The sequence below is a fragment of the Etheostoma cragini genome, chromosome 6 (genome assembly GCF_013103735.1).
Source record: "Etheostoma cragini isolate CJK2018 chromosome 6, CSU_Ecrag_1.0, whole genome shotgun sequence".
NCBI classification, from domain to species: Eukaryota; Metazoa; Chordata; class Actinopteri; order Perciformes; family Percidae; genus Etheostoma; species Etheostoma cragini.
The window spans coordinates 22113712-22137324 of record NC_048412.1 but is presented as its reverse complement, the minus strand read 5'-3'; the positions used below and the strand labels follow the sequence as shown (position 1 = coordinate 22137324).

The window sequence follows — 23613 nt, the reverse complement described above, 5'->3', positions numbered from 1 at the left end:
GCATTTCAACAAACCATCCCAAAAGGCACATTTCCGTGCAAATATACTTTTTAATATCTCTCTAAATGTGGTGGTTGTTGTGCTTCCACGTTACAAAAAGGGGAACAAGAGAGAACATGGGTCGATAGAGTGGTTTACGTTCACAGTATATGCATGTTACATTGTTTTTATTTAGTCATATTGTTCTACTCTCTTTTCTCTTTATAAAGCACTATACTTTTATACTACTCTTTTGAAAAGTGCTATGTTAATAAAGTTTAATTGCTTACTTAATGACCTCCAGAAGCTCCAGATATGGAGTTTGACCTAAAAATACTTGAGTTACTTGTATTCAAGGGGGCTTTAAAGTACTTTTATGTTCAGTTTAATGCCTAAATTTCTTAAGAAAACTTAATCTATGAAAATGTTATTGGGATTTAAAAAAAACTTCTTTTCTTCCTGTATCAGACATATGAAAATAAAACCAAAAGATACCCTATGGAGATTTGGCCGTGCCATCCACAGATCATTGCTGGAGGTCATGGATATATGACTTTCTTCTCTTCAAAGTGAACTCCTGATGACTCCTTTGCTAATGTGCTCAGAGTCTCTCTTCTCACAAGAACTCTCAAATGTGTAGATAAGGGCAAAACAGAGTAAGGGAGAAGGGAAGCGAGGAGCCAAGGGTGCCTAAGAGGAAAACTTTGAGTGTGTGTGTGTGGGTGTGTCTGTGTGTGCGTGTGGGTGTGTGCGTGCACACGCAAAATGAGAGGTGAAAGAAAATGAAATGACAAGATCAGGGATCTGAAAGAAACTGAGGTAAGAGATTGCCTAAAATACTGAAAACTATTGAAACTAATCCACAGATTTACATTAAATAAACTTTTTTTTTTTTTTTTTTATATGTAGTATATATAGGACGACTCTGGGAACACTTAGCATTCGCAATAACAGGAGAAAACTAACTGTATTGATCTAGGTATGCTGAAACAAACCGGGAAAATGCAGCAGAAATGATTTGATTGAAATAAATAATTTAAAAAGGATGATAGGCAGTTAAAAGTTTATGTTCACACATTTATGGAAGGAATTGCTATTGACTGACGTGAAGTAATTTCAAAATTACTACCATATTTTTCACAGAAAGATTGCAAGAGTGACCTTACTGGGTGCCAGTTACGTCATCATGACCTGCAACTCCTTTTTTAACATTTTGGAGGAAATATAATGATCTTTTATAATGATGGAAATTTACTTTTTCCTAAAACATAAATTTTTGGACAAACATGAGTGTGGTGCATGCTGTAGGCAAACAAAACATCAATACTAAAACTCAATACTCTATCTGGCATGAGAATAACTATTTAAAGAACTGGAATTCATTGGGTTTATAGAACGGTTTTATACAAAAATACAAAACAACAAACTCTGGTGCACAAAATCTATGGTCTGATTTCCATGTTCCGTTCCATGTGAAGACAACAGAACCGTTTTCAAAGACTATGAATTGACTCATTTTATCTTACTACTTAAATTCTATCGTCAGCAGACACTACATTATAAAAGACATTTGTTTCGCAGACAATAACAGAGGGGCAACACCAGGAACCAATGATGCAACGATACAAACTTTGACATTTTTGTATTTATGTATTCGTACCATATGAGGAGGAAAAAAAAAAATATTCCACTCTAGGGGTGGTGGTGTAATTCATAACGACACAGATCAAAAAATATATAAAAAATGAAATGACTAATGAGTTTATTTTACATTTGTTGTGACTTTTCACATAATTTTAAATAACAAGTGCCATATTTTTTACAGCTGTATGTTGACGTGGATTCAAGTCATGCTGTTGCTCCTCTACACACGAGTGTGTAGAGGAGTGTTTTGCTCCACATTTGTCTCCAGGCTCCGGTTGCAATGTCAACACGTTCAGGTTGTTTTTCTGCCTTTCCACAAAGATTTCACATTAATACTGTGGGAAATGAACTTGGTGCAGAGAGCATATTTAGATCTTTGTATCTGTATTGTTTTTATTAAAATTAAATTTGGTGATGGAACAATATATGTACTAAAATGCATGATTCAATCAATCTCCAGTAATGAGGTAAGCAACTACTGTCCTTTTGTTTATTTGATGATACTGTGTATAGGAAGAGCCACTCTGAAGGGACGAGAGAGGACACCATTGGTCTCCTCTCCATCCATCACACAATGCCTTATCCTTTCTGTGATGTCTGATAAAAAGGTATAGTGCCAAACACATGGCTCCACTGATCAATTCAGATTCAATAAAGCTTTTACTGTAAATCACACATCAAGACAGTGACCACAACTGTATTGCCTCATTATTAGCTATGTTACGCACGCTTCTAAACCAGCAGAGAAAAGCCAATTTCTTTGCACTTTTATTTATATCTTTACCACTATTACACATCTTGCACTAAAAAATTTCCTAACATTTGCTTATGATTATCCATATCATAATGCACTGAGCTATATTTTTTTAGTACTGATGCTATACAAAACCTTTATACTGATTACATTTTGAATTATTGTTTATTAATTTCAACTTTTCTCTAAATTTCTCATTATTCCATCTCCCTGCCTATTTGTCTGTCTTTGCATCTCCTCTCTTTATTAATCCTAGTTTAAACATGAAGCGAATGGTTTAGAGAAATAATGCTTTCATTTAACCATCTTCTCTTACCAGCCAGTTGGAACCTTTTGTCCTATTATATTGCTTTTGTTTGATGTCATTTCAACGTTGACTGATTTTAAAGGGTGGTGTTATATGCTTTGGCTTAAAGTCATGCTGTCAGAATGGGTAAGCAGCTTTCCAAATGTGAGAGGAACTCACGGGAGTATAGCCACACACAAAATGTCACCACCATGCAGAATAATCCTGGTGCTCAACGGCTTAGTAAGTGTAGTTTAATTAAGGATACGACGCTCTGCGAACAAGGACATGGAAGCTCCCTTCTACACAACAAAAAGATGAGATGAGGACTCAGGTGGGGTTGAGGGTAGGAAACAAACCGCAGCCTGCCTGGTCTGTGTCAACGATGTGAAAACCTGCAAGAAATTGTTTAGTAGACGCTAAGAAACTACCCACAATCATAAAGCTGACGTTTAAAAGTGTCTTTGTAGCTCGACTCAACCTTAGTGTTGTACAATATGTTCTGGTCACAATGGTAAACCTAGCTTGAAGCTGGAACTATAGCAAAAGGAGGCACAGGAACAGTCAATTTATTTTGTGCAAGTAACTTTCCATTGCAATGACTTCTTTCTACCTTTTTTCAAAATGGATATGGTAAAAAAATATAAGATGCACTGAGAGAAACCTGTAGATTTACTCAAGGCTGTACACATCACAGATGGCTCGAACACTGACTGATGTAGCCTGACTAACATGTTTATATTCTAGGCATGCCACTGATGCTTTTACACTGATTTGCAGTGAGAATGCAAGCTTCAAATTTTGAGCACAGATGTTAAAACATTTCTCAGTGGCAGAAAACCATTCTAACAACCATCCATCCAAGCAGACGGAGATGGATGGATGTTAGAATGGCTTTCTGCCACTGAAAAATAGTTAACATTGGAGATGTAGAGAACTGTAGAGTGGGGTCTCCATTAACCTTTTGCAATATTTTGTCCCAGGGGCTTTAAAATAGAGAAGGGAATGTTGTGATTTAGTTAGATTTCTTGTCAAATTTTATCTTGAATCAATAACAATAAAAACAATTTTCAAACTTACTCTTTCAGACTAATGCCAGATCCTACTCTCGTTTTAAGTTCACTTACTTGCAATCAAAAAACTAAACTGGTTGTTTTAAGCTAAATGATCCTGATGAAGGTCAATGTCAGATCGACAAAAAAAGAAAAGTAGCTATACAATATGAAAAAATGACAAGGGAAAAAAAGAGTGCTGGGTCAGGGTTGTTTATTTTGGGATTGCGGTGCTTAACGACTGTTTGTCTTTGGGTGATGGCGTACTAAGTATTCACAATTACCTCACTTTTGTCTTGCAAAGCTTAATAATATAAGTTATTAAGTTGATGACATGTGCCTAAACGCTTTTGCTCGGTGAAGATGGACTTTATATGACTTAGAAGCATTACATTTGTTCATTCATTTTGTATATTTTCTAGTGCTGTGAAACAATTAAAATATTTAATCGTGATTAATATCATAGTTAACTCACAATCAATCATACATTTTTAGCTATTCTAAATGTCCCTTGATTACTTTTTGTCCCATTATTTTTTTTTTCTCATTTTAATGCTCTTAACATGGAAAAGTGGATTGCTTGCTTTGTGCAAATGTTCTGGTTTTTTAAATAACATTAGCTTATAGCCTACTGTAGGTAGCTGGAGCAAATAATCTCTCACACAATGTGACACTGTCCATCAATAAAAGGGTTAAACATACTTTGATGAGGGGGGGCAGAAAATTCTTGATGGCCCAAGCTGTGCTTGGCCATCAAGTGATATTTCAGACTGGATGTGCTGCAATTATAGCTCAGTTCAGAACGACAAAACACACAGATAACTTTGGTCTTGTCAATGGAACCATTTGGCAACTGTTAAAAAGTTAATTTTCCATCCAGAATCTTATTGGCATCCATTTCGATGCCTCGCGCTCGCCATCTTCTCAAAACTGTTACTACTCTTTCGCTGGCTCGCAAGCCCAAACCAGTGTGCGCGGCGTGCCTGTTGTTTAGTTTCCGGTCTAGCTAGATCCGGTGCTGTGTTGTTGTTTCTCTAACGTTACTAGCTGTTGCAATGGCATGTAAAAAAACTACAAAGTTTGAAAGGCAAAAAAGAACGTTCATCTTGCGATAAAATATCGACGCCGTTAAATTGGATTTGTGTTAACAACATTGTAATGCATTTAACTGACATCACTAATATTCTCCCAAGCAGTGTTTGTTCGGGAGGATTTGGATTAAAAGACAGGTTCTTTAGGGTGAGGGTACAGAAGAAGAAGGGGGTGATATCATCTTGCCAGATGTTCTGAGAAATAGGTTACTACACACTGGAAATTCTGACAAATATCCACAATAAAACAGACAATGTTGAGGAAGAGAAAAAAGCCAACCATGTGGATCTAGAGTCCTCTTTGAAAATGCAACAAGGACAAATGGGACTTAGGACACCTTTTGCCTTTTTGAGGACACATTTATGACTCCTTTATAATTCAATTCCCAAGGTGAAGCGCAGATCGGTAAAATATTACACAGACTATGTGGCTAGAGGCTGGTTTGTGGCTTTAAATTGTCACGTTTTGATTTGTGAATCCTAAGAAAAGTCCAAAAGGGACTTGCATTCATTTATGCATTATTCTGTTGTGATGAATTTTGTGTTTTAACCACGCCTGAAATGTCCAATAAGCCTGCTTCCCTGGGAAGAATGATGGATAGTGGTTGTCAACCCGGGATGACGCATGGGCCCTGCGATAAACTCTGTCACTAGCCTATATCAGCCCAAGCTCTCCAAGGTGGTTGCTGCAGATCCACATCACTCACTAATGTTGAGTTAAAAATGAGATGGCAGGCATTAAAACCCTTACAGCTAAGTTCACTGGATATTGGCAGTCTGCACTCTAATAATCAAGGATTTACTCTAGCCCTTAACAAATTAAAATTGACTCCAACATGAACTAATGCACCTATATTTATATTTAGCTGAGCAATTCACAATGACAACACAGCGTTTGTCTCATTTCAATAGGAGAGACTGTGTGTAGTTTTGAGCACCTCAAGTTGTTTCAGACCTGCTATTCTTCACCTGTCCACCAGCTGTCACTGGTGTTTCTCAGTCCCCTGTTTTAGATGATAACTTAAAGTTGTTGCCTGCTACTTCTTGCCTGCCTCGACCCGCTGAAATTACTTGTATTCAAATATGTAATCTAGTCACACAAGTCTTATCACCCACCTTGGATGGATGTCCAAAAGGTTGTTGCATTGGCAACATATCAAACAGGACTTGAACAAGTCTTCTGAGAATCCTAGCACTGATGCAATAAAGCTATCTTGTGACTGAATGGACAGGAGGTATTAGTTTGTCTTCTAGAGGCCCTGTTCCTCTGTGTAATCACACATCCTGCACTGCTGATAGTCTCACCACTTGGCACAGAGCTCCTCCGCTTCCTGTGAGCTTCCATTTTCATCTCTGTATTTTTGTTACAAACACAGCCAGGCAGGGTCCTGTGATGCCATTATTTAACTTTTGGCAGCATGCTCTAGTGACATGGACTTGTCTACGCTCTGACCTCAGCTGTGACACCAGTTTAACAACATTTTGCAAGAGGGAAATATAGCCCAAAAAAACTATTGGTTTTCAAGATGTACCAAAACTGGACCAATTTTATTTATATCCTGACTAATCTAGGAGTACATTTAGTACAGTGGTTCCTAACCTACGTGCCGGAAACCTCACAAAAGATTGCAGGTTAAACGTGAGGGGTCTCCAGAGGAGAACAGGATAGTGGAGCAGCAAATAGAGTATGCTTATGTTTAGACATTCCTCTAATCTTTGCTTTTTTTCTAGTAAATTGTAGGCATTTAATGTATTTTAAATTTGATTCAAACAAAACAAGAAAAAAAAATGTATCTGTGTTAAAACTGGTCTCAACTAGTGCAATGAAATGCTTGGAAACGGGGTCAAAAGTAGACATTATGTGTTTTCAAGGGTTTAAAATGGTTGGGAATAATGAGTTTCAGCTTCCATCAGCAGTGACTTCAAACTAATTAAAATGTTAACCAGTTGTGTGTAAAATGTTTCTTGATATGCGTTTTAATGTTATAATGTAATTGCAGGGCCGGTGTTAGACTCATACATAATCCTTTTCAAACATGAATACCGGTGTGTGGTTGCAACGTATTATACAATAAAAATAATTCATAGGAATAACTTGTATTGATCAACAATCCCATGTTCAAACAAATAACTGCAATAGGCAGAATATATGTGCCTGCAATGTATAGAAGTCATCGCCATTACATTTCATTGATGCATTCCTTCCTGATGCAAGTAATAATGGTGTTCAATCACTCAGTCAGCTTCCCTTTTAAATCATTGCCCTCACGAACACCTCCACCTCCTGCTAAAATTATAATGCTATGATCTGCTGTTAATTGATGGGTTTGGATAATGCCATGGCATGAGGCCAGGCATGAACCACACAAATCACATTACTGATAAGACCAAGGGTCTTAGCCTCAAGACACATTGTAGATGAGTATTTCAGAAAAATCATTCCTCATTAATTTATGAAAAGGGCACATCTCACACCACCACTATGCTGCCATTAGTGTGCGTGTTGTTTCGAAAAATAAATATTTTGTACTATACATGTTCAGAACTTAATCACTACCGCCTCATTATAAACACCTTCTTACCTCTCTGTGGTTAATTAAAATAGATTTATCTTTCATTTGTCTCCAATGAAACGCTGCGGGCGCTTTATGTATTTAAATCAACATTAATGCAGAAGCAATAATGAATCAATTTTATTTGTCACATGAAATCATAAAAGGTATGATTCCAGTGAAAAGTCATCTCATTAGCTCCTTCAACTTGTGCATGATTATCAGAAGGCAGAATGTGGCTTTCAGATCAGAGTCATCCGGTTTGAACCGCATCTTAGAAGTGACATGCAATGCAATTTTAAGAAATTCTTTTTAGCATAAAGCTGGGTCTGTAGTCTCTGGTGTGCTTTTAATGGGAGCATATCAATGTCACCTTGATTTAAATTCTCCGGCTTAGGAGTGATCCGTTTACCTGTCTTCAGAACGCAGCTGTTGTGTTGCCTGCCTATCTTTAGAACTGTGTTTTTTATCTTGTTCTCATTCTGCCTGTCTAAACTAAGCAGCTGTTAGCCGGTTTGTCTACTTGTTTGTTTGTGACCCATCAGCCGCTCAGTGATAACTTCCCCTAAACACTGTGTGAAACACACCTTTTCTTTGCTTCTCAAAAGAACATTCATCTGTCAGGTTTTAATAAACCTTTATCATTTTCACTTGAGGTGCCGTTGAGGGAAAGTGATGGTTGGTGGTGGAGGAGGTAGCAGGAGGAGACTGGACTCATGGCAGAAGAGGTTTTTGTGATCACCATTGTCCCCTATAACTAGAAGTGGGCAATATGGCCAAGATCTTCTAATCACAAAAAGAACAAAAGACTTGACCTGCAGGATTTGCTCAGCTTTCATTTAAAAAAAAAAAAAAAACTGACCAAACCTTGTCCGCATTGGGGCGGCCTCTAGCTCACCCAGTAAGAGCTTTTGCCCCGTGTAAGCTGAGTTCTGCAGCAGTTCGAATCCGACCTACGGGCCCTTGCTACGTGTCATTCCCCATCTCTCTACCCCTTTCATGTCTATCCACTGACACTAAAATAAAAGGAAAAAGCCAACCGCAAATGTCTGGTAATCATCTAACTCCAGCTTCAATACAAATAACAATATTTTCAAGTTTTTTAAAGATTGGGATGCCTACTTCTGCTCCGTATCGTACTCTGTATTTACAGCTTCACTCTCCTCCATGTCTGCCCAAATCGCGATACCTTGTGAGGCAGCTGGATTTGTGAGATTGCAAGATCATGTGAGAATAGTACCTGCTATGTAAACGGTATTGCCAAATCTCTGAGAAGGATCCTGATACAGACTTGCAGGCTACACACCACACACCCCGATATAACTTCCTGGATATTTCAACCCAAGCCATTATCTTTTCCTAAAACTAACCAAGCAGTTTTTTGCGCCTAAACGTAACTTATTAGTTTTTTTGTTGTAGGCGAGTCCTTTAGTGAGGGCCCACAGATAGACCTACTTGAAATCTATAACGGACTCATTTGTACTGCCGCATGGTTTATGTATGAAGATAAATATGGTGCAAAAATGTGAGAGCTTGCTGAACTAAAAATCTGAACATGTATGTTAAAATTTGCACAATACATAAATAAAAAATATTCACACACACACACACACACACACACACACACACACACACACGTTAAAAAAAAAGTATTTGTATAAAAGTATACAAGTAAATGTTGCGTTTCTAGTTTGCAGCTGTCATTGTGTTCATTTTCTGTGACTTAACATTCAGAATACAGCTGTGTGAATATTTTCTACGAATGCAAATTTTAACATATAAGTTCAGATATTTTCACATCGTATTTAAAAATCTCTCCCATTCTGCACCATATGTACCTTCATAAATATGCCGTCATATCGCCCAACCCTAACTCCAACCAATCTCTTTGATGAGCACACATTCAGGTCCCAGCTTAACAATGAGGAAAAATTGGTCTTTTTGGGCTGTTGTGTCCTCAATACACAAAGGAAAATACTGATAAAAGGATGCTAAAGATGCTAATGATGCTCAATGCATCATTATTTTGTACTCCATCTGTTGTTAATCTGTCCTTTTTCATTTTTAATAAAAAAGCTTATTTTCTTTGAGTGTTATGGATTAAGTAGAGAACAATAGAAAGAAATGTGTTTCTAGAGAATTTGAAACTGCTCCAAAATGCAAATGTATCTGCTGTACTACATATCAAATAGAAATCTGGTTTCTCCTCATCCCGTGACCTGATCCGGTGCCAGAATCTGCCCAGTCCAACCTGTGTTTACTGAATAAGATCAAAAGGTATCGCTCAGTTTTTGTGACTCAAACAGGCTGGCAAGGTGAGAGATGCAAGATGCATTTGATTTGCTGTGACAGTGCAAAGGATGATTCATTGATGATGTTCTTGAAGTGCAAGAGCCCACAGAAGAACATTACATCTCCTCAGTGGATATACAACATCAAAGCTTTTCCTCCCATCAGGGATGCCACCACTGAATTAATTTGGCGACAAGAGGAAAAGGAAAGGAAAGGTTTTCTCACAATAATCAAATCCCCTGAAGCGTGGAGCAAAAACGAGGTGGATTCTGGAGATGGTGTTACACTGTAAAGCAAAGCATTGATTTCCCTGGTTATTTCATTTTTCCTCGTATTAATCTTAATAAATAACATATCAACTTCTTATAACTTAGTAGGAGGAATAAGTAATAGGAACAACAATCTTTGACACTGGTCTAGTATTACGCAAGATTGCTGCAGTTGGCCATGGCAGAACACGCTACAATGTAAATTATGGGGCAATTGTTCAGCTTGTATTTACTTTCACAAAAGTGCTCGTTTTGCCATTGACAGGCTCAGATTAATATAGATCTGCCATTACCATCCGCTAACGTTTGGTCGTGATGTATGTCATGCGCATGTTAAACAAGAGGGTAGACTGACAAGGCTTATGTTCAGCTGCTTACTAGCGAAGCAAGCAGGAAAATCCCACTTTTCCCGAACTCTGTGGGGTGGAACGCCCCAACATCATGGCCACTAACAAAACTCAGCGATAATTGTTTTGATTCTAAAGATTGATTGTATTCGGCAGTGTTGCCTCAACGAACGAACAACTCTAGCGCACACATAGACGTAAAGAAAGAAGGCAGGGTTCATTTCATTGAATGGTTTTGGCTGTAAAAGGTACGGCATAGCGTTGCTTTTGTGAGTTACGTGACCAAATCGCAGCCTTTGCAATTAGGAAATTGCATTTTAACATATCGCGATATTATTGAGAATGTGATTAATCATTCAGCCGTAGTTTTGAAATACAGAAAACACAACATAATTCACTAGTTTTCAAACAACTATAAAGCAAATTTTGTTGTCTAGCAACTGTGTTCTCAGTTTAGCCACTTGAAGACCAAGATCATCAAATAATCAAAAACAGTTCAAAATGTCCCATTCAAATCGTACGTGATCTTTTAAGGTTTACAAAGGCAGAGCCTTTATCATTTTGCAGCCAGGTGGCATATTGTAATGACACCGGTTACAGGAGAGTAGTCAAACAAACGCCTTATTAAAATCTACCATCGGAGCAAATCACTGCCAGGATGTTGTTGCCTATAATAAGGTGTTACTGACCATAACCCACCGAAAACAGACAACAGCTGATGATAGACAGCTTGTGTACACAAAAGATCAGTACATGCAATATTAGGAAAAGACTGAAATTAATAAGGATTTTAATGAGATTTGTTTGAGTAGATAGGATTTACTTTGGTGGAACAAATCAATCTGTGCTTTTCATTTTACAGGCTGTCTTTATGAGACACAATTAACCAAAACTTTATCCATTAAACGTCTTTCAGTCTGTTTGAGAATAGATTAATCAAATATTTTGTTTTCATAATGGTTTGAATCTCAGTACTGGAATAGAAGCTCCGTAATTATGACTTACAGCAAATTGCCTAAAAAAAACCTTTAGGACATGAAGTTTCAACACCGAACTTACAGCAGCAATATCAATTTCTTTTTTTTAATTGCTCAAAACTCAGAAATATTAAGAGACAAGCAGTCCCACAGAGAAGTTGCTTTTCTATTATAGGAGAAATAAGCCAGTGGAGAGACTTTAGCATTTTTTGGGGAGTTCTTTTACAGACTTGTACAAAAAAACGGGTAATACAATAGAGACTGGAAGAGACAGAAAAGAGAGAGAAAATCAAAAGTATTCCAAACGGTGTGCATAAATGATAAGCCCCTAACAACATATGATTTATCCATCTGTAACAAAGCATGAAAAAGGGGAGGGTTATGAAGAAAAACAAAAGATGTAAGCATTATATTTTTAAGTCTTTAAAAAAGCAACTATCTAATGGCGAGTAGGGCATTTAAGAGGCTGATAGTAATTTTAAAACAGCAACAGAGTTCAGACTACAATTCTGCTAAAATGTTATCTTTGTGAATCTGTTTTGCAAAAGTGGATTTGCTCTTTGCCACAGCAAGCAATTAGTGAAGAGGTCTTACAACTCCAATGCTATACAGGCCCAACATGTTTGAGAAGCATGAGTTCTGTTACTCAAGGGAGAGTTAGTGTAACCAATACATCATTTACGTACAGTACGGGTGAACCTGGTTGCAGTGAGTAATACTATTTATTCTAACATAATTTAATTGACATTGTTAAGCTATGAAAACATTTCTCTAAGCAAAAATTTATAAATTGTCTTCTATACAGATTAGTTAGACATGTATGTATGCGTTTTACCTTGTCTTTGAATAGCCAAACAAGCACTTACTTTGGTGCACATTTTACGGGTGTAATGTTTGGCTTTCCATGTACATTTGGCTAAGTAGTATAAAATGTAAGTTCTAGGGGTGAAAAATAAATAATCACAAATTGTATGTATATGTCACTATATGTATTTGCAATGATTTTTTGAATCTATTTTTTCCCATGTATCGATTTGTTTTTGTAACTCACCTAAATATCTTCTGTTTATAATGATACAGATGACGGCATGACTACATCATATTGGTTTCCAGCAAAACAGAGCAATAACAACAAGTAAATATGTATTTCTTTGCAAATTAAATAAATATTAGACTGACTGACTTGTGGTGTGCATTCAACTTTTATTTTTGTTAAAGAAGGAAAAGAAAATCACAATACTCAATACAATTGATTCGTTATACTTCTAGAATACAATAAAGGAAATTCATAATACAAATCGTCACCAATGTATCATAAAAGAATCAAACTGGGACAAAAGCATATCATCCCAGCCCTAGTAGGGCTAGTACTAGTACTAGTCATTACAGGGAGTTTAAACATCATGTGTCACTTCATCGAGACTTAAGTCCACTGTTAACACAATAAACTTTCCTAATTGCTGTGTGAGGTGTTCACACCTTTCACAGGTGTATCTAATAACATGCATAATAATGCATTCCATTTACAGTAGGTGTTCCAGTGCCAGACCTCTAAGAGTTTGGAACAGTCAAAAGGGTCAACACTGACACTTTTGATGGACACGCCTGTTACATTCATTCCTAATTGGAAATTCCACCCGTTTCCCGCTTAAGCCTTGGTTATTTTGAAAGAAACATACCTCTCCTATCCTGTACAACCTGTACTGTCTGCTTTTTTCTTACTTATCAGCTGTTGGCTTTTATGTAAATCTATGACATGGGATTATGTATCAACAATAAAGTGCAAGCAGCTTGACACTGTAACATTTTACTTGACATATTACTGAGTTGTAAATGCACTAATGGAACAATGCACATTTGGTGCTTTTACATAAAGCAAAGTGTTTACAGTATGTGCGATTATCCTGATGATTTCCCCTGATGCAACTGTACGCTAGCATGCTATGATGTAATTTTATGATTCTTTTCTAACAGGCTTCTGAATTGACAAAGTTGAAAAAAAAAAAATGTCAAAACGCTATTTGATTAAAAAAAGAAAATTTACTTTGCACTTCGGGAAAATATACATGTTGGAGTACCAGCACTACCATAACAGCTGATCCTGTATGACACAACTGATTTCCATTAAACGGGCCTTAGGTTGTATTTACGTGTACACAAGCCCCTTAATGATATGTGAAAAAACTGATAATACGTCTGCATAGAAGGTTAACATCAGGGGTAAACAAACTTGTTTTGAATCATTGCTCTAGTTTTTTAATTATACGACATAAATAGGAACATAAATGTCAGGCCTTCATACATTTACTCATTCAGCTGTGTGTTCAATACCAAACGTCTATGTGACGACAGCCGATTGTTTTAGCTTCTTTGTCAATAATGGTCTTAAAACCAGAATTATACAACTCAACACCATTTTCGTTTGAGTCTGTTTTTTTCACTTTCTGTCCCGATCAGACAAGGGGGGGCTGGGGGGTGGAGAGAAATGAAAGTAGAGAGTCTGGAGATGGAATGCAAGTGGGCGGAACATTAAGCAGAAAAACCGGAACACAGTGATAACATGAGTCAAAGTACACCTGCACACCTGAGAAAAGCCACTCCTTTCCCAGAACACATTAGAGATGGTTGCAAAGCGGAGGCCAGAAATATGCATTGAAACCCTATTTATTTTAAACCCTATTTTAATATTTACAGCGCTTTTGACTTTGAATCTGGTTTTGTTTTGGGAAATTTGGAGATAAAGGAGTTTACGTTGATTTGTATCATATGCTGCTTTCGGTTTAAAACGTACAAATTCGCGGCGGCAGCTTCAGAGTAGTACTTTGGTATTTTCTTTGTGACCCACATCCAGAATAAAAGATGTGGTCTATGGGCGTCAGCATCTTCTTTCTGTTCTGCTATGGTGAGTACAGTGAAATTCGGATTTATGTTTTGCTTTACAGATGTTGATTACAGGCAATCAAATATGTAATGGGTCGTGTTTTCGAAAAATAGTCCTGTTAGGAGAACAATAACAATGCAGTGAAGCCTAATGTGTTTGCAAGTGATTCTCTATAATTTTAAATAAATGAGAGTCCAAGAACACAATGAGGACCTTGGTCGCTTTAAATTGTAGTGATCAATGGAAAATGTGATTTTATTTTAAAGTCTGGCTGCTAAATAATGACTTTATCATTTTACAGCTTATATAAATGCTTATTTTAAATAAAGTACTCTGTGTGTAATTCTATTCTATAACGCTCTATTTAACAGCTTCTATAAACTACATGGGCTATAACATTACAACTGTAAAATGCCGTGATTTAGTACGTATACCACAAGCACTGCATACAGTATATGGCCTCTCAAAATTAAACTGTTTATGTATTAAAAACTCAAGCTATAAAATATAGGATGGTGTTTTGCATCACATTACTGTATGCCAGCACGAAAGCAGGCAGTTACTTCCTTGTATCAAAAAACAAAGAGAAGTCTTTAGTTTCAGCTACCAGCCAAAACAAAGTCCATCTTCCATAATTTCCTCCCATGCTGTATTACTGAGGCCATCGCAGCTCTACTGTAAAAAAAGGTCTTTATTTACTTGGGAGAAGCACCGGCTGAGGATGCTGGGGTTTAAACGTTGTTTACAGTATGTGCTGCCATTAAAAGTTTTGGGCTGAAACACAGAAAAAAGCTAGATGTAATCCAAGTGCGAAGGTTGTCTGCGGCTGAACAGTAGTAGTAGTAGTAGTACAGTAGTAGTATAGTAAAGAATGTTGCCCCTACTTAGTTGCAATTTATAAGTATATAAGTATAACATTTCTTTAGGATTTGGATTTATAAATTATAAAGATGATTATGAAAATGAACTAGGCTCAATGATTAGAAGCCCAAAACATTAATATCCATCTCACATAGACTTTGCTCTTGTTCCCTTTTTTCCCCCCACAGTTTATCTTTCATCTGGCAATGGCAAAGTGCGTTTTGTCTCTAGGAACTTTTACAACATACTCCAGTGGGACCCTGTGGAGCATGCATCCCCTGGGGAAGAGGTCCTCTATAGCATCCATTACTGGAGGTAAGACCTAGGATGAAGAATGAGTGATGATTTATTACTACACCTTCACTTCTATTGCCTTTTGGCACCTTTGAGACTCCATGTAAAGCTCCATATAGAGAGGAGGGTCAAATCAGGAAAAATGTGTTTGCTGGGTAAACACTGCTCAAGGTGTCAGTGTCGATGTTGAGGCTCTGTAAAATGTGCATTTTGTAAACCGCTAGCAAATTAAGAATGTAACTCTGGCCACCACATGGACTGTTTAGTGACGTTTTTGTCATTCTAGTGATTGTAGTGACAAAAAACCTTCAGCGTCATCTCCCTCAGCACAGGTTCCACCCAGGGCTGCGTACTGAGCCCACTGCTCTTCACCCTGATGACCCATTACTGCCTGCCAGGCTCAGTACAAACCACATCATCAAGTATGCGGACGACACAACAGTGGTGGGTCTCATCAGGGACAGTAACGAACTGGCTTACAGAGAAAAGGTGAAACACCTGGTGGACTGGTGTGACACAAACAATCTAATCCTGAATGTCAACAAAAGAGAGATTGTCCTTGACTACAGGAAAAATCAGCCAAGTCACACCCCCCTCCTTATCAACAACGCCCTAGTGGAGCGGGTCAGCAGCATCAAATTCCTAGGGGTGCAGATCCTAGACACTTTGACCTGGTCCCTCCACACCTCTGCTCTGGTGAAGAGAGCACAGCAGCGTCTGCACTTTCTGTGTTGGATGAGAAGAGCAAACCTCCCCCCTTCCATCTCCCCTCTTTCTACAGAGGGACAATAGAGAGCATACTGACCAGCTGCCTCTCTGTCTGGTCTGGGGCTTGCACCGACTCAGACTGAAAACGTGTGAGAGAGTGGTGAGGACAGCCGAGAAAATCCTCGGGACAGCACTTCCTTCCATCTATGATGCTGCTTGCAGACGCTGCCGGACCAGGGCTCAGTCAATCACTAAGGACCCCTCCCACCCCAACTGCCCGCTCAGCCGCTAGACGGACTGCACTTGAATTGCAAAATATACTGGAGACTAAGGTTTCAGCCGATGTTTTTTCTGAGATAACGCCATTCACTTTACACAGTATTGACAACAGATAAAGCCACAGTGTGTTGAAAAGCTCTAGCTTGTTGTTTTATTGCTCACTTTTAACTCACTTTACATCAACTTTGCTATCGTCACTCAAGGCACCCAGTGTTGTTCTAATTTACACTTCTCTTGTAAGGGGCTTGAGGTATACCACACTACCGCAGGAATGTCTTGCGTTTCAACCAGGGTAGAAAAAAATCCATACCGTCCCAGCCCTATCCACTGTCAGCTGGAATACCTGGAGTGCCTTCCAGCATCAGATCAGCTGCAGACGAAGACTGGTTTAACTATGCTCGTTCAATGTCGTTTTTTGGTTACAACCAAATGCTGTAATTTGTCTCCTTCAAAAAGAAACTGTGTTTCAATGATGAATGGCTGATTTAGCATGGTCAGGACGATTTCTGTGTGGTTGTTTCACTGTTGCCATGTACTGCACAGAACTGCCTCAGTGCCAGAATTTTACACAAGTCTCTTAAACTAGTGAATAATCGACTTTATAAAATGGTTAATTAAAGGCCACACAGAACGTTTGTTTTCATACAGGATCAGTGAACCTACAGCAATACACTGTCATATTCAGTTGGTTCCAGTATCACAATTTGATCACAATGTACTGCCATTTTTACAGTGATGCTAAGGAGGAAGCAAAACAGATAAAAGAGGAGTGCCAGAACATTACTTCTCTATCCTGTAACCTGACTGCAGAAACCCCATCAGTTCCTGACGTTCACTACTGGGCTCACGTGTTCTCTAACGGCAGCTTACTTTACCGCACCAACAGGTTTAAACCTATAGCAGAAAGTAAGAATCTCAATGCTCATTCATGCATTTCCTTGTTTCCTCCAGATGTATTCTAATGCAACATTAATTCAATTATCATTTTTTGTCTTAATAGCTATTTTGGGGCCACCGATCTTGTCTAAATACACAACAGTGTCATCCCTGCATGTTAATGTCACCCTGCCCTTGGGGCCGAAAGGAGTCTCAGTTGCAGACATCATATCCAGCAGCAAAAATGGGCCTTCCAAAACTGTAATTGTTTACACCTTACATATCACCTATCCAGAGTGGGCTGCACTGGTGAGTCTCCATTGAAACACTATATATATATGGGTACAAATATTTAGTCATAAAATTATACAAGCCATTGGATAAAAACGATAAGTTAATATTTCAGATTCCGTTGATTGTATGTTTACATAGCAGTAAGAACAGGCTTCATCAATGAAATGTGGTTGAAAAACATACCACTTAATGATTTTTAAAACGATCCAGACAAACTAAATTATAAGGTTCTTGTTAATCTGACCCGTGAAAACTGCAATGGACCAAATCAGTTCCGGTAAGGTATCATCCATATCACCATCTGTGTCTCCAGGTTAATAAAACCACAACTGGCCAGTTCATCATCAACTTGAAGAACAACCAAACAAAGTACTGTGGATATGTGGTCTACCAGCCAACGGCTGAATGGGGTCGCCCCAGCAGTGAGAATGCCTCCTTCTGCGTCACACTGCCATGTGAGAATAATGCAGAACTAAACTTTTTCTCCTCTCACATACTTACTGAAAGTCCAAAATCTACTGATAAACACATTATTATTGGTAATAACTCTATAATGGAACAACAAAAACTGTAAAATACAAATTTCAGGTGTGGATGATTTTTTTTTAAATAGATTTTTGGGGTTTCATATAGGGTTTTCATCCACACACACACACACACACACACACACACACACACACACACACACACACACACACACACACACACACACACACACACACACACACACACACACACACACACACACACACACACACACACACACACACACACACACACACACACACACACACACACACACACACACACACACACACACACACAGTGTACGTATAAACTAAATCACTTGCCAATCTTTAATCGATAAAGTTACTACTGTATTACTGTATTTACATTTCTAAAGACTTGACTGAAGGAAGCAGATATACCACTTATATATACAAAAAACTTCATTTGAGGACAACAACTTTCTGTTGTCTTTATGATGAGACGGGAGATTAGATTTGAAAAGGTGTCATTCTTCTCACCTTAGCTTGCCTTTTTGTTTATTCTCTCACAGCACAGCAACCACACACACCCCTATATTTTTGTAACTCATTACTATTCCTGATGGGGTGGAATCCTCTTCTATAGGTTGCTGTGTAAATATCTGTTGAAATAAGTTCCTGTTAACCAACATACTTCTGAGAAGTACTTATATATACTGGTATATCCACAGCCCTACGTCACACGGTTGTGCTACAGTGCTACTCCCTGAGAACATGCCTAAGCTTGAGAGTCACAATGGGTCTATTTATAACTCGTTTTTAAAGAGCTCGAGGGTATCTGATTTAACAGATCTGTTGTGTTTTTTCCAGACTGATTATGACACCAAGTCTCTTTTCCCTCAGACGACCCTCTGATGCTTTTGCCATGGGTTCTCGTGAGTGCTGCTATTCTGACGGCCATAATCATAATGGCAGTTGTGTGTATGTGCAACTATGTGAAGGGTGGAATGGAAAAGAGCATGCCACAGCTATTGGTAATTATTTCTGCAGTGTCCTTTTTGTGTGTAGACAACGAAATGTTGCCTTACTGGAAAATCAAGCCCTCTGGCACATTACGTGCATGCTGAATGTGCTTATGTGACACAGGAACCTAAATCCAATTAAAAATGACTCATGGGGATTTATTGATGGCAAGACAAACGTAGTGTTGTCCAAGTTTTGCATGGTGATGAAGGCACTTTTTTTTTTATTTTAATACATCTTATAAAAAGCCAACATATTTGAAGTTTATTTAAACATAAACATATTTTAAAGTTCAACTACATAGTATAGTTCCTACATTTTAATATTCTGTATGTACTTTCTAATTTCATTGATAGATGTTTATTGGTCTACAAAAATCAAGCACTTATTTGACTTTGATGGGTCTGTCTTTCTTATCTTCAAAACAGATAACATCCAGCACCCAGCCAAAAGTGCTGCAGTCTCTAGACAGGAATCTCATCATTTCCAAACCGGAGGTCTGTGTTGCACGTGACAAAACAATTTACACAACAATTCGAGTAAGGCCAAATATGCCTTCAATTGGGTCTGGAGGTTATTCCCCCCAGGACATTCACTTGCTAGGCAGCACTGGCTCCTCTGTGGACACAAGTGCACACAGTGGGGCCTCAAATCCAGAGGACACGAGCGCCCAGTCCTCTACAATCTACAGTGTTGTGGCTGTCCATGTCCCTGCTGAACAGAATGAAGACTTTCAGCAGACAACCAATGGCAACAGAGAAACCAGGAACCTCCTATTGTCTTCTAGTAGAGAAAGCTGTGATAAAGGTGGAGCGAGTCCAAACCTGACCTCAAATGGATTACAACCGTCACCTGATCTGGAACCTTGTGAGAACAATCCAGCCAGGGCACTGCTGTTGCAAACAGTGCGGGATACCAATGGCCAACTTGTGTTGCCTTTACACCCTTTTCAGTTACAGAGCAGCACAGATGACACAGTATCACTTCTTAATCCAGAGAGAAAACCCCTTTTATCTGACCTCATAGATTCTAAGAAGGACGGGCCATTGTTTGCATCCTTGCAGAGCTGCGACAGCTCAGAGTGGTCAGACTCAGGGTGTGATGACAGCGCCGTGTGTTCACCAACCCATCCCTACAGCAACAACCATTATTTCCAAACTCAACCAGTTGCGCCTTATTTCCACCAGGAATGTCAGAACACACCACCTGATAATGCCATTTTTAAATCAGGTTACAAACAAAACTGGATGCCTGCATCCCAAGACTCTTGCGAATACAGAAAGACAAACTATCCGTGGACCTGGACGGGTCCCAAAAAAGAGAAGGAAGATGAAGACAGAGGAGGAGAGCAAATTCTTCAAGGTTGGATGATACAAATTCAAGAACAATTCTCCTCTCTATAATGTCTAAGGCTTGCTTTTTCACATTTGGTTTATCAAATAATGTTAGAGCAGTTCCCTCTTTTAACAAAAGAGGAGAGGAAGTTGATGGGAGCACTGACAGGGGCTTTAGTGCCAGTACAGAACTGAATGGGTTTGCTGTCTGCTGGGTGTCTGATGATGCAGAGACACATGTTTAAACTCTCCTTCAACATAGTTTATCCTCAAACAAGTCATATTTAACATCTGGAACTTTAAATAAATTGTATATCAATATGTGATCCATTATGCTTTGCTGCAAATCTGGGTTTATTTATTAATCCACAATTGTAAAATATAAAAAATAAGTATCGACAGGCCATTGTTGGCATCCTAACTTGTGAGTTTAAATAAGAAATAATTTTGTATACATTGTTTACATTGTAAAACTTTCCTTTCGAAACAATTAACCACATTTTTACAAACAGAAAATGTATTTTAAAAGATGTTAAATTGTTGAAAGCTAAACCCAAAGTTTACATCTATCATTACTGATATAATCTACTCTGGACTTCCGTTGTCATGTTTTAGTGTAGATGAGGGATGGGAATGTAGCAACTACGATACAAAGTTCAAAGTGTCCCTTAATCCAAATATTTCAGTGTATCTCAGTATATTAAACATAAACTTGCTATGATTGTCTAAAAGTTGAGTTCAGACAGCTAGAATCTTTTTGGTTTGCATAATGAAAAAACAAATCATATCTGTCATGTTGTAAGTGGTTTGAAATGCATTAAATATATTTTTTATATTGATTACTTTTTTCCAGTTCAACTCAGTCTGACCACTCAAATCCGTTTATAAGCATTTTCTTTTTCAAAAGAGCTGCAATCACACAGTAAGCCTGGGCATTTGTGTGCCATCACTATAGCGTCTTAATACACCCTTTTAAAGTACACAAACCCAATCTGGTCATTTTAAAATTACAATGTGGACAGTCAGCCTAAAAGATTAGATGTGAAAACAAACCCGATTGCTTTGTGGCTGAACAAAGCATTCAATAAAGTCTGACACCTACTGTCACCCTTTAAGCTGTTTAAAATGGGGTTGAAATGGCTGAATGTATACTAGAAATTAACATATTCATATTTTTACACTCACCAACATATTTAAGAATTTTTAGTACATAAAAAGAAACGTACATATCTCTGACTCACACAGGTCATGAACTTCTTTTGATAGTCTTATTGTTTGCTTTTCTTTCAGGGAAATAAAATACAGTTTGTAAAGTTAATAGAGAAGGTGGGGTCATGGTGCAACCTAAACCAAACTGATAACAGCAAGGTTTGCAATAGCCTGAGCACAATCTTTTATACACAGTTGCAAAATAATGACGTCGGGTGTATTGAAACAGTGTGACAGGAGTCACATATTGACACATTGTAGATGTACAATACAGACTGTGTTGTACATCTGTATTGTGGACAAAAGTGTGCAGATGGAAGGCAAATAAATGAATAAATAGTCTACAAAATTACACCTTTGTTTTATTCTGTATTTACAGATTGTGATTTTTGTACTGTTTAAATGCATGTTGGAAAGTGTGAGTTATATTATTAACTTCAGTTCCTTAGTTGCCAGGTGAGGAGAATAACACATCCCGAAATGAACTTCTGTTGCATATTAAATATAAAAAAGGTGTTGTATTTAAAAAGGCAAAGCTCTGTTGCATACCGGCATATGTACAAGGGTACATGTAAACAAACACCTTTCGGAAAACTGACAGCTGTGCACACTGTAATTTTTTAAACCAGAAAGGTTGAAATGTCCGTTCATAATAATAGTTAGGTGGAGGACAATAAGGAAGTGAGGTGGAAGGGATTGTGCCAAGGATCCAAAGTTCAATTCAACAGCTGGTTTGTTGCCAAGCAATGTTCATTATCAATCAAGATTATTTTTGCAGAATATCAAAGAAAGTTTATACAGTTTAAAATCTGGTTTGAAATTACCTCAATAATACAGTGCAACTTTTGTGAACTGGAAGGGGATTCCCCACAGTTTGACATTTTGATTGCCCTTTTTTCGAGCAGCAAGAAGAGGAAGTGATTCTCCCATTTAACTGTCCAACACGGAGGAGAGGAACAGTGCATCTATCTCCATGCATTGGATGTTTTCCTAGGGATAATATGAGCCTTGGGTCGATCTCTGGTTTAAAACCTATTGTGTGCTTGCTTGTGTAACTGCTAACAGATACCCTAATGAATAGTTTTACAATAAAAGCCTGACCTATATACACACCCACAGGTAACATGATAGAAGTAATAGTGTCTCATTTAAAGGATCTAAGAAATCACTATAAGTCACTATAAGGGTCACTATTACAGTAGAAGCCAAATATTTGTTACCTTTAAAAAGAGGTCAGACAACTCTATTTGTTGTTTTCTAGAGGTGTCCCAAAATAATCAATTTTTCAAGTATTTTTATTGTTTTAGAGCAGGTACAATATACAGTGCAACATTACAACGTCAATTATAACAAGAAATCTTTCTATTAATCCCACCCACAACAAACACTTGAAGAGAAGAGAATTTGAGAAAAAGAAAAAGGATAAAAAAAGGAAAAAATAAGAACAAAAGGAAAAATAAATAAATAATAAAACCACCTTTCTTCTATTACTCATGATAGCATATTGTGTAATCATTGTGCTTTACCATTATTAGCAGTTATTAATAGTGGGAAGTAGCAAGTCTTCAAAGTAAGCCAGAAAAAGGGTCCCAATTTTTGTAAAATGTTCTGGTTGATCCTGTAAGGAATAATTGATTTTTTTTTCTATTTTTATAAACATAGTATTAGAAAGCCATGTGGAGGCTTTTGGTGGTGTAGATGATTTCCATTCCATAAGTATTCTCCACAGTGCTATTAAGGTTGCAAAAGCATCAACACTTTTCTTCCTATTAGGCATTACAAAAATCACCCCGTTGTACCCAAAACACAGCCAATGTAGGGCTAGGTTGTAAATCTAAATCAAAGGCTTCATTTAAGACTTTAAATATTGATGTACAGAAATCTCTCAACCTGGAACATGACCAAAACATGTGCAGTAGATCTGCTCTGTCCTAAGACAATCCTAAGGATCGGACTTGCTTTTGGCAGATATCCAATGTTTAAAGACTTGGAAAGAGCGTCTTAGAGGTGCCCTGCCACACGTATTTCATTATTTTGTGGTAATGACTGAAGTTCTACCATGGTCTCTGTAACATTTTTTGTTGAAAAAACTGCCTTGGTTACCTTGTTTCAAGCCATTCTAG

At 37.9% G+C, this 23613-nt stretch overlaps 1 protein-coding gene across 2 annotated transcripts; it reads left to right on the top strand.

Annotated features, from left to right (window-relative positions):
* Nucleotides 1-13826: 13826 nt before the first annotated feature.
* On the top strand, nucleotides 13827-21851 carry ifnlr1 (interferon lambda receptor 1). 2 transcript variants are annotated; one of them, XR_004657098.1, is made up of 8 exons: nucleotides 13827-14145; nucleotides 15174-15300; nucleotides 17000-17172; nucleotides 17267-17451; nucleotides 17750-17891; nucleotides 18828-18958; nucleotides 19376-21554; nucleotides 21587-21851. XR_004657098.1 is itself a non-coding variant. In XM_034875125.1 (7 exons), the coding sequence occupies exons 1-7, from the start codon at nucleotides 14103-14105 to the stop codon at nucleotides 20348-20350; spliced, it is 1776 nt and encodes a 591-aa protein (XP_034731016.1). In that variant the 5' UTR covers nucleotides 13827-14102; the 3' UTR covers nucleotides 20351-21851. The 2 variants fall into 2 exon arrangements, 1 of the variants encoding a protein (XP_034731016.1); XM_034875125.1 differs by having other exon boundaries at nucleotides 19376-21851.
* The last annotated feature ends 1762 nt before the right edge of the window (nucleotides 21852-23613 follow it).

Excerpts from the sequence above, each read along its gene's own strand:
- ifnlr1 (XM_034875125.1), top strand. The coding sequence starts at position 14,103 with ATGTGGTCTATGGGCGTCAGCATCTTCTTTCTGTTCTGCTATG. Across the intron at positions 17,452-17,749 it reads ATCCAGAGTGGGCTGCACTG|GTTAATAAAACCACAACTGG; the intron begins GTGAGTCTCCAT and ends CTGTGTCTCCAG. Across the intron at positions 18,959-19,375 it reads AGAGCATGCCACAGCTATTG|ATAACATCCAGCACCCAGCC; the intron begins GTAATTATTTCT and ends TCTTCAAAACAG.